At 44.2% G+C, this 18,019-nt stretch overlaps 1 protein-coding gene across 3 annotated transcripts in view; it reads right to left on the bottom strand.

Moving 5' to 3' along the window:
* DNAH11 (dynein axonemal heavy chain 11) overlaps window positions 1-18,019 on the bottom strand; it is a 272,144-nt gene that overhangs the window by 7,050 nt on the left and 247,075 nt on the right. For all 3 annotated transcript variants that reach the window (XM_053663641.1, XM_053663639.1, XM_053663640.1), the window contains exons 74-77: window positions 12,008-12,235; window positions 7,585-7,776; window positions 4,819-4,938; window positions 601-843 (exon numbers count right to left, since the gene is read on the bottom strand). In XM_053663641.1, the coding sequence (XP_053519616.1) occupies window positions 601-843; window positions 4,819-4,938; window positions 7,585-7,776; window positions 12,008-12,235 (783 nt within the window). The remainder of the gene's footprint in view (window positions 1-600; window positions 844-4,818; window positions 4,939-7,584; window positions 7,777-12,007; window positions 12,236-18,019) is intronic.

Here is an 18,019-nt window from a genome sequence, read left to right as displayed (position 1 = left end):
TAGAATTAGATCTGAGGTTAGTGTGTTAACTTTATATCCTTTGGTCCAGCAATTCCGTTTCTGATCATGACTACTGTGAGTGGTTACCTGCGGGAGTTACCTCTGTGTAGTGACAAAAGACCATGCAAGAATGTTCATGGCTGTGATGGACACAATGGTGAAAAAACTGGAAACAACCCAAACTCCCATCCCCCACGGGTTAAGGAAGTGCATACTCACGTAACCGAGTACTAACAAAGCAGACTGCGTGCTGTCTGCACGACACGGTGAGTCCCACGTACAAACATGGAATGGAAGGACCCCAGTGTAAATGGGTCTAAAAAACTGTTGGGCTGTACATACTCATCTGACGTTCAAACACAGGCAAAGCCAATCTCTGGTGATACAGTAAGGACAGCAAGGTCTGGAGCGGAGAGGGTATATTGACCAGTAAGGGGCATGAATATCCTTCAGGGGTACTGGAAATATCCTGTACTTTGACCTGGGTGGCAATATGTGTGTACACAAAGGTGAAGCTCCACTGAGTTGTACACTTAAGGTTAGTACATGGCCCTGTATATACGTTATACCTCAGTAGTGAAGAAAAGCAAGACCCTGTACCTTGTCTTCGGTGGACTGGCCCAGCTCCTCACTGACAAGCCCATTGCTGGGCTGCATCTCCAGCAAAGTTCTGAAGAGGGTGTTGGACGTCACTGTCAGGAATTCTATCTCCGCGTTTGGGTGCAGGCCGTACAGCGCTGGGCTCTCTGGAGGAAGCATCTCCTCTACGTACTGGTGGTAGCCTGCGTAATCCAGATTCGGCGGGGCCGCAAAGCCTGGTGCCAGCAGAAGTTCATCTTCAATCTCCAACCACAAGGGAAAAATCAGTTATTCTGAACGAAACAGGCATCGATCTTTGCTTCCTAAACACTTTGAGAACACTGGGAAGCAGTCCTGGCAGGCAGCAAGCTCCCTCAAATGTTTCGTGACCCCCTTGTAATCCATCATTCTGCTCTGAGAATGGCACCTGGCTCACTCTTAAGAGGAGTCCCAGGAGCACACCTGGAGCCCATCCCTAAGAAGAGCTGGTCTGCAGTTTGCATGTGCAACATGAAACATGCACACACAGGCAATGAACAGGCACTGCACCACCCTGTTTACTGGTCGCCCTGTCACAGGCTCGAAGTCCTTGATCCTCCCAAACATTCCCTTTTGCATGCAGAGAGAAATCGAGAGAGCGTTAACTTGTCCAGGCAGATGTTTGATTTTAATCTTAATTCTGAATGCATTCCAGTGTGACTCCACAGGCTATGCTTTCCCAGTGTACAGACTTTCCACAGTACCGCCTCCAATCATGTCACGTACACATGCTGTAAACATGCACAGTTCTATGTGCATATATTGAAAAACGTGTGCATAATATTTAAAGAGCAGTATATACTAGGGGTCAGATCAGTGCCACCTCCCCATGACTTTGGGCTATGCAACAAAGTCCATGCTGTTCCCCTAAAGACCCCCAGACCCTGGGACAGTTGCTGGCACACACCGGCGCTCCATGCAGAGCCGTCTAATGAGTGACAGGCTGCAGTAGTGAGGCGTTTACCATGCCTGTATGCTTCATTACGGCAGGGGTGGAGGGTGGTCACTTCATGGAGAGGCACATTCTTAACCAAGGCAGTGTGGGAATGTCGCTCTCCAAAATGGAACTGAAGCATTTCTGGGCCTGAGTCTCTGAGCAGCCAGAAACAGAGGCTCAATCAAGCACTTAGAATTTTTTAGGATGACCTCAGATTTTTTTTCCTGATTGTTCTTTTAGTCCTCAAGGGCAGTTACACCTCTGTTTTCATTTTCCTAGTCTGGCTTGTGGTAAATCCTATCTAATGAACTTTTAAATGTATAAGGGGATGCAACTTAAAAAAAAAAGCTATAGACAAAAAATGTAGCTATTTTATGCCTAGATTCTCTCAATCATCCTCCTCAATTGGGGGTTCTTTCTGTCATGGTGTACGTTATGCCATCTGGTCCCCTCACCACTACCAGAAGACAAAGAGGATATTCACACATTCTTACTCAAAAGTATGTTCTGATCCCACAAATTCTCACTCAATAATATGCACGGTCATCTAGTATAACCCAGACAAGCCTTGGAAGTTTAAAAGATTCATACAGCCTACTCCTTAAGGAATTCAGTCTAGTGAGGGACAAAATGCTAGTGATTTTCTGCACAATCGCAGCATCCACGAGTAGTGAGTTTGTTCCTTCTCAAACCTGCAACCCCAGGTTTCCCAGGCAGCCCGCGTCCTTAGAGACAAGGGGCAGTTGCTGTCTGTGCATTCCAAAGGGCATTTTAAATATCGGAGTCAGCACTTCTAGTTGATTCTGCCCTGGGAGGGTTTTCCAGTTTAGCCTCTCGTGGTGCCAGAAAGAGAAACCGTGACCCAATGACAGAGCAGCCTGGACTGCCTTCACCAGCAGTCACCATGGTTTGTTTGAATTAGTTATTTACGTTTTCTTTTCCTTCCCACTTAAAGATTAGAATAATCAAAGTTAGAACTTCACCTGCTCAGCGTGAGCACAACAGAACTGTGAAGGATGCTTAGATTCATCTTAGGAGCCTCTGATGGACACATTAGCCAAAGTACAAATATGGGCACAGACTATAAATAATAAAACCACAAGTTGGAATAAACATTTTAAATTGAACTTTGTTTCCTACAAACGGGGACTTGGGTCTTCCCTGTTAGTGCTCACTAAATGGCTGCAAAAATGGAAAGAGCCACGGCTAACTATCCTTCAGTAAAGACAATTAAAGATGGTTTCAAGCAAAGAAACTAGCCAAAAAGTGGAACCCATTAGAGATGCCACAGTGTGGATGTGGCGGGAGCTGGACGTTTGAGTGCACGGTCATACGATGCTGCTGGGCGGTCCACGGGCCATGCTGTCTGGAAGGATGCCCAGGCGGTCTTTACACACACGTGAGGGGGGTGCCGTTGCATGTCAGGCAATGAGCAAAGCTCAGGAATGTGCCAAAGGAAAAGGCTTAAGGTTTATAGCTAGACAGACCTGGCTCAGTTCCCACCCCTGAATGGTTCGGTGGCCTTAAAAGTGACAGTTTATCTGAGTTTCAATCTCTTTGTCCACAGACTGAAGCTCATACTAGGTTCTCAATCTGCCTCTGACCTCCACCATCATTTGGAGAAATCAGCCTCTTTAAAGGTCACATACCACCACTGTTAACCTCCCCCGTCTCCATGGTAACCTGCTCCCAAACCTCTTCTGAGGAGATTGTGTTGAATGGAGAGAGTCTTTCTGACTTGTGAAATTCTGCTCGTTTAGAACTCAGGAAAGATGAGGAGACTTACAATCGAAAGAAACAAGTAACAGTCACGTGGCCGGAAGGTATTTGTTCCCCTGCACTGTTTAACATTATTAAAAGTAAAAAAAAACAAAAAAAAAACTGTCCCCAATTTTTGTATTAGACTGCACTACAGTATGTTTTCTAATACACCATTTTGTTACTTCTCAAGGGGATTTGAGGAAGGTGATAAAAACTGTGCTGTTTTAGGAAACAGCGTCCTCAGAGAAACTATACATAGGAGGCTGTCCGACGGCGTAGAGATGACATGGTGCAGGGCACCGTGCGCTCCCCAGAAATAACCACGCCTTGGCCATGAACAAGGAAACCTCCTCAGACAGAGAGAACACGAGAAAAGTGTGGCCGCCACTTGGCCACATCAACGTGGAGAAACACAGGAGTCCTTTGGCCAGAAAAGACGCCCTGGCCGTGAACCGCATGGGCGTCTTCGGAGACACCGGGTGGGGAAGACGGGCCATGGGCAGAGGGTGCCGCGTCCCTCTCTGTTCCAGCCCGGGGCTGCTCCTCCCCTTCTTCACGGAAGGGAGAACTGGGTTCTCAAGTCACCACATTTTTCTTGAGCACGTATTTAGTTAGAAGTTGATGATTAAAATGTAGAAGACTCCATGGTTCCTGTGATAAGGAATAACTACACACTTTACTAATTTCAGTGTCCTCAAATTGAAATCAATGCACCTGTCTTATCACTGGAGCTCCTGCCCGTGACAATGGAGTGACCTGGGGCAAATGTTTTTGTGTGTACAATGGAGTAACAGTGCCCTGGCCAGGAGACTAAGTTGGTTGGAGTCTCGTCGTGTACACACATAAAATAAAAGGTTGCCGGTTCCATTCCCAGTCGGGGCACATACCAAAGTTGTGGGACTGATCCCTGGTGGGGAGGCGACCGACTGATGTCCACCTCACGTCGATGGAGTAACCGTGTCAGTCCTGCACACCTCACTGAGTTGCCCCAAAGACCGCGAGTCGGTGTGTGTGAGAGGGCTTCACCTGGGCACACTCCCACGTGCACAGAAATCACCTGGGTGGGCTTGTCAAAATGCAGATTCTGATCCTATACGTCTGGGATGCAGCCCATGACTTTGCATTTTAAACAGATTTCTAGCACCCTTGAAGGTGGACCAGAATGTACTCACAAAAAACCAAGAACAGTCAATAATATTTAAGAATTATTAATATAGCCCTGGTTGGCATGGCTCAGTGGATTGAGTGCCAGCCTTCGAACCAAAGGGTCACTTGTTCGATTCCTAGTCAGGGCACCTGCCTGGGTTGCAGGCCAGGTCCCCAGTGGGGGGCATGTGAAAGGCAACCACGCACTGATGTTTCTCTCCATCTCTGTCTCCCTCCCTTCCCTTCTCTCTAAAAATAAGTAAAACCTTTAAAAAAGAACTATTAATATAATGAAATTTTAAAAGTTCTTGCCAGACTTTTCTCCCCAGTGAAATGAATGTTTAAATATGTCTTACCAGAGATGGATTCATGAATTCTTCTAAATACGCCCGGCACAGTTTGCGATCCCAGTCATCGGTGATGTGGCCCCCATACATGATCTCACCGAAAAGGTACCGGAGGTCTTCCCACGGGACCTGGGGGGAAACCATGCAAACGCTCACTTCCAGGCCCAGGGCATCTGCCTCAGAGGCCTCTCCACAGGCACCTCTACCCCTGTGTCCCCCGAGCCCCCACCAACGGGAGCCTCTGAAAGAGGTGCAGGCTCCACAGTGCAGGGCTCAGAGCACTGGCCTTGTTCAGGAAGTGCCTGGGTTTCTGCACGGACTTCCTCGAGACAAGCATTTTCAGTGTGTTCATACATGCAGTGAAAATTCACTAACAATGAGCTTCCCATGCAGATTTCAAAGCAGACTGACTTAGTCCTAGAATATGTCATGCAGGGAAAGCTTACACACTCAAAATCTCAGCCAAAAATCGAGAGAGGGAATCGGTTCCTGGGGCCTTGGAGGTACGGCATGTCTTTAAGGTCTGATTCGGGAAAAGAACACCCGCTCAGTTTGAATTTGGGGTATATTTTGAAGTCCTTCAACTTCCAAAAGTTCACACAAACAAGTCTGCTGGCCACGGAGGGACCTGAGGGCCTGTGTTACTGCCTGCTTGGCCTGCCCCCCAGTTGAAGAGCCGTAACTAATGACCACACGTCTTATTCCAGAAAGCACTCTATCTCCTCTTTATTTCGCTTAGCATCATTGGAAGTCTCTCTTTGCCACCCTTTAGCTTCCTCTGGGTTTGCAAAACATGCCAGTTTGTGATGAAGCCTTTCCAGACAGGAACCTTTATACCCTTGGGGGCAATACACCGCCTCCCAACAGTTTGAGTAAATCTTAATTACAGCCTGCCTTTGTGGCGTGATGTGACGGAACAAGTCGAATGGCTTCAGCTAGTCCAACGTGCTCGCTCCACGTTTATGTGAATGTGAATAAATGACCTCAAATGTCTTTCTTTTAAGCTGGTTTGATGTGAATGAAAAATGAAGAAGAAGTGGCTACACGGCCCCCACGCTCTCGCTGTCAACAGCCCCGTGGACAACCTCCCTAGAGAGCTGAGATGGCTGTAAACAAAGACTTCCTAATTTTATTTCTTATTCTGATTACATTTAATTTATGGCTGCTCTACAGCTCACCATCGGGTATGTATCTCCCTCGAGATTTTAATCAGCGAGGGGGGTCTGTCCTTTTTAATAAGCAATTCTCTATAACTTAATTCACCAGTCCTTGTAACTTGCCTGGTGATGTGTAGCAAAGGATTTGGGTCAGGACATCTGAGAGACAAGTGAGTGTGTTGAACACCTAAGGCTGTGCTGATCTGGAACCGGTCGGGGCAGGGGGGCGGGGAGGTGGGGAGGAGGAAGTGGCAGGATTCAAAGGCCACCTGGTGTTGCTCAGTTTCAGGATGCGAGAGCTGGAGAGAAACACACATGTCAACTCCTCTCTTCTCTTCATTTCTATCTCAGTTGTGTACAAGATTCAGTGGACATAGGACCAAACTGCCTGTCAACTTCACAGGACAGTTAGGAAGGACTTGAATAAAAGTGTCAAGCAGTCCATTTTGTTTTCTGCTGAGAACTAATAATCAGTTGTATGTGCAACATTTAAAACAAAATATGCTAAGATCAACAGAAAGTATGATTTTTAGAAGGGTGAAAACATGCTCAAGGTATATAATATGCAGATCTACTTTTTAATATTATAGATTAAAAATGATGGGTACTGAATATTGATGATCACATACCACAGTAAGGCCATTTATGTTGGACACCACTTATTCGAAATGTGTTTCTTGGGAGGACACACCGTGTCCTGTACCAAGTACATATGAGTACGTTCTGATGGCAGTCAAGTCACCTTCAAAGCTTCAGAAAACTTTGTTAACAAAAATTGTACCATGGTTACCCAGAGAACAGAAACAGTCTCCTTACACACAGAAAAATGGATGAGTTATTTTAAAGGCCCTTTACAGAAAGTGTGGCCTAAAAGCACAGCACCTGGTTGGTTTGGACAAATATATCTCAAATGTAACTTAAAGGAAAAAAGTTCCCCTTATGAGGACTAAACCAGAAAATTCTTACAAATGGTTCCTTTTTGAAATCCAATCATTGGGTTTATAAGAGTTTACACAAGTGTTCTTGATGAAGCACTGCCATTCCCATCTGTAAAACACATTTTACCTACGAAATAAAATCATTCATCTACCTTTACCTTCAAATCAAGGGGAACATTACTGGGAAAGTCACAACAAGGTGGCATGCTTAATACATAATAATGACATATGCAGGAAATGCACCATTATTTATCCTTGTGACGCGCTGTAAATTGCTTCCATCATCAGGACTAATTGTAGTGATTATTAATGCAGTGTTATGAACTGTCAGAATTGCTATATGTAATTACATTTGTGCAAATGCTTCATTACCTGCCTAATGAATCTGGCATCTATGCACATGTAAACCACTGTTTTTGTTAACATAATGAAGGACATTTTTTTTTTTTGCACAAAGCTACTGATGTAGAACTGGTCTGACCTATCTTACGAAGTTCCGGCATCCACTCTGAGGAAACCTCCGATCTGGTTTATTTTCACACTTGGCAGACCATGCAGACAGAGTGTCAGCCATTTTAATAACAGCTTCCAGAGAGAGATGATGGTCCATTTTGATAGTGGCCGGAGACCACAGATTCAGGCCACTCCCCGGAACAGGTTACCCGACCACTAGCTCTTACGTTAGGGTTCGCCTCTAAGTAGTTGTAGAGGATGTTGGTGCAAATGGTGAGGTCTCCGGGACTGAAGGGGTAGCTGCGACTCCAGCCCTGGGGGCCAAACCTCAGTCTCCCAGCGACACAGGCATGGAAATAGCACAGAGCGAAGAGGATGCTTTTAAACTCCTGCTCCTTGGAGCACGCTTCAAGTGTATCCTGGGAGGAAAGAAAAACGTCTCATTATTTGTCTGTATGGTTTCTGAGGGCAAGAGTCTGAGCTTCCACTGATCCTGTAAAGGACAATGAAGGAGATTCAGAAGGGAGGCAGCATGCATCTTTCAGCAGGGCCCCCTATCCTACCAGAGAATTGGAGGAGACTGTTTGGCATCTGCCCGTCTACTGATTTAAGAGGAACACTTCTATTCTGCCCTAGTTATTCTTTTGAATGCTTCTAAGTTCACTAGAAAATGAGACAAGTGCATTTCAACTAGCAGTAATACTGCATGACATCATTTCCCCCTGCAAAACTGTCCTTGCAAAAACTGGGTAATGAAAGGACACCATCTTAGTTTCATTATTGTAGCGAAATATGATTTAACCCCCAATACTATTTGCCCCTGGTTTCATAGTGATACAGGTTCTCTGGGCACACGGCTACCCATCAAAAGACTATTTCCCAGTCCCCCCCTTGAAGCCAGATGTGCCACAGAACCAAGTTTTTGCCAACAGAATTTGAGCAGAAATGATGTGTCTAACTTAGTCATTTACTTAAAAGGAAATATTTTTGCTCTGATTGTCACTCTTTTCCTTTTTCTGTGGGGTAAAAATGATGACGACTGGACAATCACAGAAGCCACCATTAGGTATAGCGGAGGCACCTGTCAGTCTGGGCGTGTGACTGATCCCCTGGAACAGAGCTGCTGATTATGTACGAGAGAAAATACCTGGTTTGAATCGCTGTGACTCTGTGCTGACCCTGAACTAATAGAACCACCACAACAAATGGCTTCCTTCCAATGAACTAGAAGCAAAATTCACCATTGGGACAACAGAATGGCATATGGAAGATTTAAAATATGTATATATATATACACGTCCAATAGACTAGATCTGTAAAACTGTTTGGAAAATTCAGGAGAAAAGCAGAGCCCTGGTATGACCATAGGACATGGTTACAGCCCCAACAGCTATGATATTGAAGCTAAGAAACTGCCATCTGATATATGCCTTAAATGCAGAACTTCACCATCTTCAGAGGTGGCAGTTCTGTGAGGCAAACAGGAAAAGTCCAAAACCTTCAGCTGAGGTTGGGCAGCAGCAGAAGAAAAGGCCAAATCTGCACCTTCCTGCCTTGTCCTTGAAAGTGGTCAAAGTACAGCCAGTCAGCATTTAAAACGGATCTGACAGCTTGGGCCACCTGCAGAGTTATTTCGCATCTTTAGGGGGGAATGCAGAGCTGGTCTCCCAGGAGACTTCTGGTAAAAGTTGAAACCAAGACCAGAACTGGCCTCTGATCTAGGACCAGAAGAGTGTTTTAAGTTTCTTTCTGTATCTCTTTCACCAGAATCCAGAGCTACCAACAAATATAGTTCTAGGATTGGCCGGGCCACACACAGTATAGACCCAACAAAGTCACTAGGCAATTTCTAGGTAACTAATGGGGTTTGGACATATACAATCTTTAAAAATAACTTTTCTACAACTAAACATCAAATAAAAGGCAAGCTTGTGAAGGCAGGAAAGAGAAACCATAGAACTAAGTACATCAATTCCACCTATATTTCATATAACTGACTTAGTTCTATCCTCACTGCTAAAAAAATCACCAATGTCCATTTCATTGTCTCATTGGAAGAATATATGAATCAGGTTTTCCTCGGACAAAGTATGAGTCTACCCTGACATTCCACATTTCAGGTCAGTCATATTTTTATAAACCAAGTCACGAGCAAATAAATATCAAAAAGTATACCAACACCACTGGGAACAGAAAACAGGCATCAACACATAAAAGTGTTGTATGTACGCAGGCACCATTGCTACGGTACACGATTATTTGTTTTTGCTGCAAATCTTACAGAACTGTATATTCTTACTTTAAAAATCCGGTTCTTTGGGGATAAAAGGAGACCAAACAGTACTCCTTTATGACTGTTCTTCAAGAGGTAGACGCTACTGATCTGAAACAAACATGTAGACAACACCCTACAAAAACATAGTTCTTTACATCTTGGTCACTAAGTGACTGTATTTACATAAACATTCTGCAATGCTGAGGGTCATAAAGAACTAATAATAAATGAACTGTGTTTAATATGAAGACATCTGTCAAAGTTTGGAGATAAATTCTGATTTGGGGAAAGATTAAAAATACAGATTTAATTGGATTTGAAAATTAAAGAATGCAAAACAAAACACCCAGACAGAATAGTTAGCTTGCCTAGATCCTTTGGGTGCTCTTCTCATTTGAGAAGAGAATCACAGGAGTGACTGGATTCATTCACCTAACCCAAATGAGTATCTCGCAGGTCTCAATAAGATAGTATCACAGCAGCAGCAGCACAGAACGCCCAGGGTGATTCAAGGGAATTTTTGGGAAAGGAAGTTATCTGTCATACAGATCAATAATTGCCTGTCCTAAAATGTCCTCATTGACTTTTAGTTGAGCATGTGGCTGCCCAAGATAAATGTTCTTTTCCCAGCCTCTCTTGCAGCTAGGTTAATGCAAAGTTGAACAATGAGATAAAAGAAGGGTTGTGTATTAATTTGTAGGAAGCATCTTTAAAAGAAACCAAACATGTTCCTTTTGTCATCTTTAAAAAAAATGTATCTTATTTTCGGCTTTAGAGAGAGGGAATGGGAGGGCGAGAAACATCAATTGGTTGCATGTGCCCCAGGGGACCAGAGCTGCAACCCACGCATATGCCCTGACTGGGAATTGAACCCTGGCCTTTTGCTTCATGGGACAGTGCCCAACCAACTGAGTGCCACTGGCTGGAGCCCTTTGTTATCTTTGTTTCTTCTTTCATCCTATTGTAGGGAGCATGGATTTGAGGGCTGCACTCTCACAGCCACCTGAGACCGTGACGGGCCCACCCTAGAGATGATAGCATAGGAAACCCACGAAGAAACTGGGTTGTTGACTACTTTGTGATGACACAGATGAGCTCTAAATGATCTACTTCCAGAAATCCCATACAGCAGAAATACCTTTTAACCTTGTTTAAGCCACTGCTTTTTTAAAGTACTTTTTTCATGAATGGCAACCATAATTCTAACTGATAAAAAGGTGCTGGGAACCTATTCACAGGGAGCCAAGGAGCACGGCTCATACCCATGAATTTCATAATCTGAATAGAAACCACATCTTGTTTTCTAACGTAATGACATGTCAGCATTCATAAAAGACTCTTAAAAATTTTATATTTTCTTGAAAGTTTCTATTTGTATGTTTGGTTTTGACTAAAGTAAGTTTGATGGCAAATTCATTTAGTGAATCACTTTGATTACCTTGGATTTTGCTACTCATGATTAAATTCAGCCTTAATATTTCAAAGGATCCTTTTCATTAGATAAGAAATAATATTCCCCTTGAAGTGTTTCAGAATCTTTCCAATAAATGTGACCTTCAGTTACTAAAAGTGGTTTTTCAGGCAGCAATGACAAGAAGTGATACTTTCACAAATAAACTTGAACTGGTGGTTTTTAGCTGGAGAAGGACTTCATTCATGAGCTTTGGAGGAATCTGTTTATCCCTATGGCTATATGCACTGCAACACAGTTTTAAAATGTGCAGTTCCCTGGGGAGAGTGTCCAGAGTTTTATTATATTATCAGAGGGGTCCTTACCAAAGAGAAAAGAAAGCTGACGGACAGTTAGGCTGAAGCGTATTTGTTCATGAAATGCTCACTTTTCATGAATAAAGATGATTGTTTTAGGGAGTCAGATAAATCCTATTTCAACAGGTCAAACTCCTACTTTGTAGTTACTCTGAGAATGTCATAAACAGGCAGAAATTATAAATTGAGGGACAATTAAAAAACAAATATATGTCCACCCCAGTTCACAAAAAAGCATACTGCAAATATGTAATTGATTCAATAAGATTTTTTGAGTGCCTTCTGTTTACACAGTCTACTGTATTTATATAGGCTACAAATTACTCAATTATTTAATGAAGTAATTAACTATATTTATCAAAACTATGTTCTTAGGTGGCTAATTATTATAATTCCTTCATAATGTGGGTTTGGTATTGGCCCAGAAGGTACTAGAGAAAAAGGTAAGCAAGCATGTGTGTGCACTTACATGCGTGTGCACTCACATGCACACACACCAAGATTCCACCTTATCTCCCTGCACAAGGTGCACAAATAGGTGATGGTTCTGTAGTCGTGCGAGGACACCCTGCCTTCGGTGTCAGACCAGGCTCCCTCTGTGTCCTCACCTGGTCAAAGTTGTAGAGAGCAGCACGTAAATTGGCCAGCATTCCTGTGGGGGGCTCATTAGTGATCTTGATGGAATTTTCCAGGAGTCCCTGAGGGATGACGTGCTCACTTGGAGTAGGTGCAGCCTCCGCACTCATGAAAACCCTGTGGTCTCTGTGGCTTCCTTGGCTGAATCTTTCAATGAGTTTCTCCAAGGTTCCCAGCCACGTGGCTACCAAATGGACATTCTGAAAGAGAGTGTGACTTATAGTTCCTGTGAAACTCAAGTATATTCCTTAAAATTACAGGACTACAACATTTTCCAATATATCAAAGTATTGAAAACTCAGAGAATCATGATTAAATGTTCTTTTATTATCATGTTAGGAGAACAGAATAAAACGGAACCGAACAGTAAACAGTAAGTGCTCCAGTTCACCACAGGCTGCCTTTGTAGGCCCATGTCTTCTTCCAACACTTACCTACTTCCAACACCCACCCACCACTTCCGAGATGGGGTTGCCGGATACTCTGTTACGGTTCAGACCCAACTACTGAGACTTACATGGGTTAGTTTAATCAATTATAAAACCTAAAGGCCAGCAATGTACCAGATCACCCACTTCATTATTTCTGATGGAAACATCCTCTACTGAAACTCTGACTCATCAGAAAATGGACTCAAAAGGATGTGAGGAATGAAAGGCTAGGCAAAAAAGAAAGCAATCAACCTTCTAAAAGATGTTCTAGGTATTCCGATCACGTTATTTTTCTTAAATTCTAAAGCTGTCAGAAATCACACAAGAAAAAAAGTATCACCACGACCACCACTTTGGTTTTCAGTTTTAGGATTCACAAATGTGCTCTTCTGATACTAAGCAGCCCCCGAGTACAGCTTGGTGCTGGGAGAGAAGTGTGAGGCCACACCTCACACGCTCCCTGGCTTTGAGAAGCCAGTACAGTGACTGAAACTTCACCCCCAGGGATATGTCATAATTTCCAACAAAAAGCATTTATGATTTTAACAGCTACAAAAATACAGAGAGTGAAAGCAAACAGGGATGGAAATAGTAGTATAGGTATCTTTCTTTGAAACAGTTTTTTTGGTAAAAAGACCCACACTGATTTGTGGGGTCACATTATGAGCTTATTTTTCTCCTTGGCAAATATTGAACACTGGAGGTGTCACAGGCTGGATTACATCCCCCAAATTCATGAGTTGAAGTCTTAACCCTCAGTGTGTCTAAATGTGACCATCGTTGGAACCAGGTCGTTAAAGAGGTCAACAAGGCTAAACAGACTTCTGGCCAAGATGGAGGCATAGGTGGAAACATTGTACCTTTTCGCACAACCAAGTTTAAAAACAACAAAGTTTTAGTAATAAAAATGCAACCAAAACACAGAAAATTGAATTCTACTAAAGTCCGACAATGAACCATTCACCCAGATGGGTAAGAGGGGTGGAATCAGCGGCTGGAGGGGGGCTGGGGGAGTCCCAGCAGGAAAAAGTGATGCCTGCTGGACTGTCCCAGGTGCGCAGGCGGTGTTCACAGATCCCAGGTGAGGGGTGGCAACGGGCAGACCCAGTGGGGGTGCAAGGCGGCTGGCTGACTGTGGTCACACATTCACACTCAGATAAACCAAGCAAAGGAGTGAACAGTGAGACAGACCGCAAAGGCTAGGGCCCCAGCGACAGGAATTAAAGCTTAAAAGTACCAATTGGAAAAACTTTGGGGGTTGAGGTGCCGGGAGAAGCTCCTAGGCTCACAGAGAGTTTGTTGGAGAGACCCACAGGGTCCTGGAGGGTGCACAGGCTCACACACCTGGGAGCGGGCACCAGGGGGGCCCAGTTTGCTTGCCGGAAGCAGCAGAGGGAACTGAAATCCTAGGGAGAGGGAAACAAATGCCATTAGCCCTCTCTGACCCTGCCCCCACATACACTGTAACAACCCAGCGACCTGGGTTGCCCCACCCTGGTGAACACCTAGGGCTCTGCCCCTCATATGTAACAGGGGCGAATAGACCAAAACATTATGGCTCAAGAAGCACTCAAAGCCCCAGAGCCAATAACTCTAAGCGACCAACAAATAGCCAACCTATCAGATGCACAGTTCAAAACACTGGTTTATCAGGATGTTCACAGAACTGATTGATTTTAGTCACAAATTAGAGGAACAAATGAAGGCTAAACTAAGTGAAATGAAGAGAAATGCACAGAAAACCAATAGTGAGGAGAAGGAAACTGGGACTCAAATCAATGGAGTGGACCAGAAGTAAGAAAAAATTGATCAAACAGAAAAGAATGAAGAAACAAGAATTCAAAAAAATGAGGAGAGGCTCAGGAACCCTCAGGACATCTTTAAATGCTCCAACATCCGAATTATAGGGGTACCAGAAGGGGGAAAGGCACAGCCACCAGTGGAAAACTTATTTGAACAAATAATAAAGGAGAATTTCCCCAATCTGGCAAAGGAAACAGACTTCCAGGAAATCCAGGAAGCTCAGAGAGTCCCAAAGAAGTTGGACCCAAGAAGGAACACACCAAGGCACATCATCATTACATTAGCCAAGATTAAAATGAAGGAGAGAATCCTAGAAGCAGCAAGAGATAAGGGGACAGTCACCTACAAAGGAGTTCCCATCAGACTGTCAGCTGATTTCTCAAAAGAGACCTTCCAGGCAAGAAGAGACTGGAAAGAGGTATTCCAAGTCATGAAAGTCAAGGACCTACATCCAAGATAGCTCTATCCAGCAAAGCTTTCATTTAGAATGGAAGGGCAGATAAAGTGCTTCTCAGATAAGGTCAAATTCAAGGAGCTCATCATCATCAAGCCCTTATTATATGAAATGTTAAAAGGACTTATCTAAGAAAAAGAAGATAAAAAAGATGAACAGTGAAAGGACAGCAAACTCAGTTATTAACAACCACACCTAAAACAAAAGCAAACTAAGAGGACAGCTAGATCAGGAGTGGAGTCACAGAAATGGAGATCACATGGAGGGTTAGCAACAGGGGAGTGGGAGGAGGGGAAGGGGGAGAAGGTACAGAGAATAAGCAGCATAGATGGTAGGTAGAAAATAGACAGGGGGGAGGGCAAGAATAGTATGGGAAATATAGAATCTAAAGAACTTGTGACACATGGACATGAACTAAAGGGGGGATGGTGGGGGAGGAGTGTGCAGGGTGGAGGGGAATGAAGGGGGGGAAGTGGGACAACTGGAATGGCATAATCAATAAAAAGAAAATAATAAAGTTTAAAAAAAGAAGAAAAAGAAGGCTAAATACAGTCATTGGAGTTGGCCTTAACCCAGTATGGCTGGTGTCCGTACAAGAAGAGGACACATGAACAGAGGGAAGACCATGGGTAGACACGGGGAGGAGACAGCCACACACAAACCAGGAGGAGAGACCTCAGAATACACCAGCCCAGGTGATGCCTTGACCTCGCACTGTAGCCTCCAGAACGGTAAGAAATTAAATTTCTGGTGATTAAGCCACCCAATCTGTGATACTTGGGTATAGCAACCCTGGCAAACTTATACACTAGGTGAGAGGTCTCCCTCAGTTTCCTTTCCTCCATGCTTGCTACTAGACTGTAATGAGAGTGCTTTTGACATCTAACTGTGCCACTCATACAAGTAGACCAAAACAATAATGAAGCCTGTGTCGCAAGCTCAAATACAGGGGTGGGCACAAGGAGGCTTACAGTTGTGAGTATGCAAAACACACAGAGTTAATTCTGGTGTTATTATTTACTAAGTATTACATTATCTGTATCACAACCGTCAACCTATGTTTGCCCACTGCGGATGTCTGAATTCTTTATCTTACGGACTACAACTATCCGTTACTTGAAAAGTTTACTTGAAGCAAATATAAACACATTTTAGATAGTGACGTTGGAGTCAGGGGCCCGAGAAACCTCCAAGGGAGCCACCACTGCCCAGGGGCACTTGGGGGTCCTGCCTGGGAGCCATTCTCCAGGATGCTGGCTTTGGGACTGCCGAGACCCTTGTGCCCATTTGTCCAAGGGCAGCAGGGCATCTGCAACATTTTGAGCCAATCCGCATACATTAAAAACCGCCCGTTTTGCCCATGAAAAATGATTTTTAAAACCCATTATGTTAATTCACAAACCATCTGTGATAAGATAGCTGCCAGCCTGCGCCTTTGTAGTAGTTTTCTCTGGAGTGTTGGCTTTTGATGAAATGCTAGCTGAATATCCCTAGAGGGACTATATCTGATCATAGCAATTGATCACTGTAGAGTTTGATTAAGAACATATTAATACGGACATACATACCATATCTCTACATTTGATAATTTACGTTAATGTAAATTACAAACAATACAGTAAGGTCCCATTTTGGTCTCTTTCTTCAAAGTCTTACTTTTCTTTTTTTCTTTTTTTTTTTTTTTTTAAGATTTTATTTATTTATCTTTAGAGAGGAAGGGAAGGAGAGAGGGAGAGAAACATCAATGTATGGTTGCCTTTCATGTGTCCCCTGCTGGGAACTGGCCTGCAGGGAACTGGCCTGCAACCCCAGTATGTGCCCTGACTGGGAATCGAACCGCGATTGTCTGGTTCGCAGGCCCGCGCTCAATCCACTGAGCTACACCAGCCAGGGCTTACTTTTCTTTTAACTGTCAATCAAAGAGCTACTAGAATCTCCCAGGAACTGGGACAACCAAAAGCCTGGGATAGTCTCTCCTCTCTAATTGTTCTCTGTGTGGAGAGGAATAGCAAGTTACGTTGTAAGTTACTGGCTTACCACTAAGAACCAAAATCAAAGGTTTAGAATAGAGTTCCCAAAACAGATACTTCACAAAAATAACATCTTTTAAGATTTAAAAAAAAATTGTGAAACTTGTAACTTGCATTCTTGGAGCTTTGCATAGATCTGAAAGCAACAGAAACGTGTTACTTTGAATACTATTGCCCCTCTTAGGTTCTTGCCACTCTGAACTGCCGGATGCTGGAGAGCTCTCAAAGAACTCCTTCTCTGCAGGGAAAACCCCAGCACGTACACGACTGTCAGAGGAACGACTGCTGTCTCTGAAAAACACAAACCCCCCACTGTCAGCTGCCTGGCTCTGGGAACCCCAGACGGGGACACAGCAACCCGAGCAACCTCACTAAGGCCTCATCTGAGCAGCAGGCAGCACTCTCCGGACGGTTATGTTCTGCTTAAAGTCTTCAGGAAGCTCATTTATTTCAAGCAGAAATGCAAAATGCATCCACCTTGGATACTGGAGACAGTAAAGAGGTCAGGTCACATCTCCGCCTGAGGGCGGCCACACGGGCCAGCGAGTGGAAAAGTGTCACTTGCTGTGAAACAAGCCTGGACTCAAGTATCAGCTCTGTGTCCTGGAGGCTCTCCAGACCCCTCTGAGGCTCCCTTGTCTCACCTTTATGATGGGAATGAAGGGAATGACATCATCTTGCATTGCTGGAGATGATGTAACCTGACAGTTGCCTAGTGAAGGGTCTGGCACATGTGTGAGAACCTGTGGGAGTCGGGTACGGTGAATCCAATGGCCATGCCCAGGCCTGCTGATAGCCGGCATGTGCTCCTGCAGAAGGAGTCCAGCAGCCTGGCTCCCAGGTGCCCCTAAAGCAGAGCTGGGCTCCATCAGTTGCCGGGTTCTTGCTACAATCCCTGGGCAAGGGAGCCAGACGGGGGACACTGGGTTATAGACTCTTGGACCCAGATAATGCTATCCAGAAAAGGCATACATCAGGTTATCTATCTTCATCTTCTTAGTTTACAAATAAAGAGAATGCTACATAACTAGTTAGGGCAAAACATGTAGCAGATGATACATAACCTTCAAAGCAAGGTGCAAATGAGAGCAAGTATGACCTCGGTGTTGGCATCTGTACAAGCCTGCTTGTCTGCAAGTGCTACTGGAGTGTTCCAGAGATCTCTAGGTCAGCATGATAGGGATCCCGATAATATTTTTAATGTTAGAGCACCATGCCTAGAAAATCCCTTGAGAGATGACAGCCATGCTTGTCAGCAAACCCCCT

Source organism: Artibeus jamaicensis, unplaced genomic scaffold (assembly GCF_021234435.1).
Source record: "Artibeus jamaicensis isolate MK-2021 breed Jamaican fruit bat unplaced genomic scaffold, CSHL_Jam_final contig_3230, whole genome shotgun sequence".
NCBI lineage: Eukaryota > Metazoa > Chordata > Mammalia > Chiroptera > Phyllostomidae > Artibeus > Artibeus jamaicensis.
The sequence above is the reverse complement of the archived record's forward strand: the minus strand, read 5'-3'. Positions and strand labels throughout refer to the sequence as shown.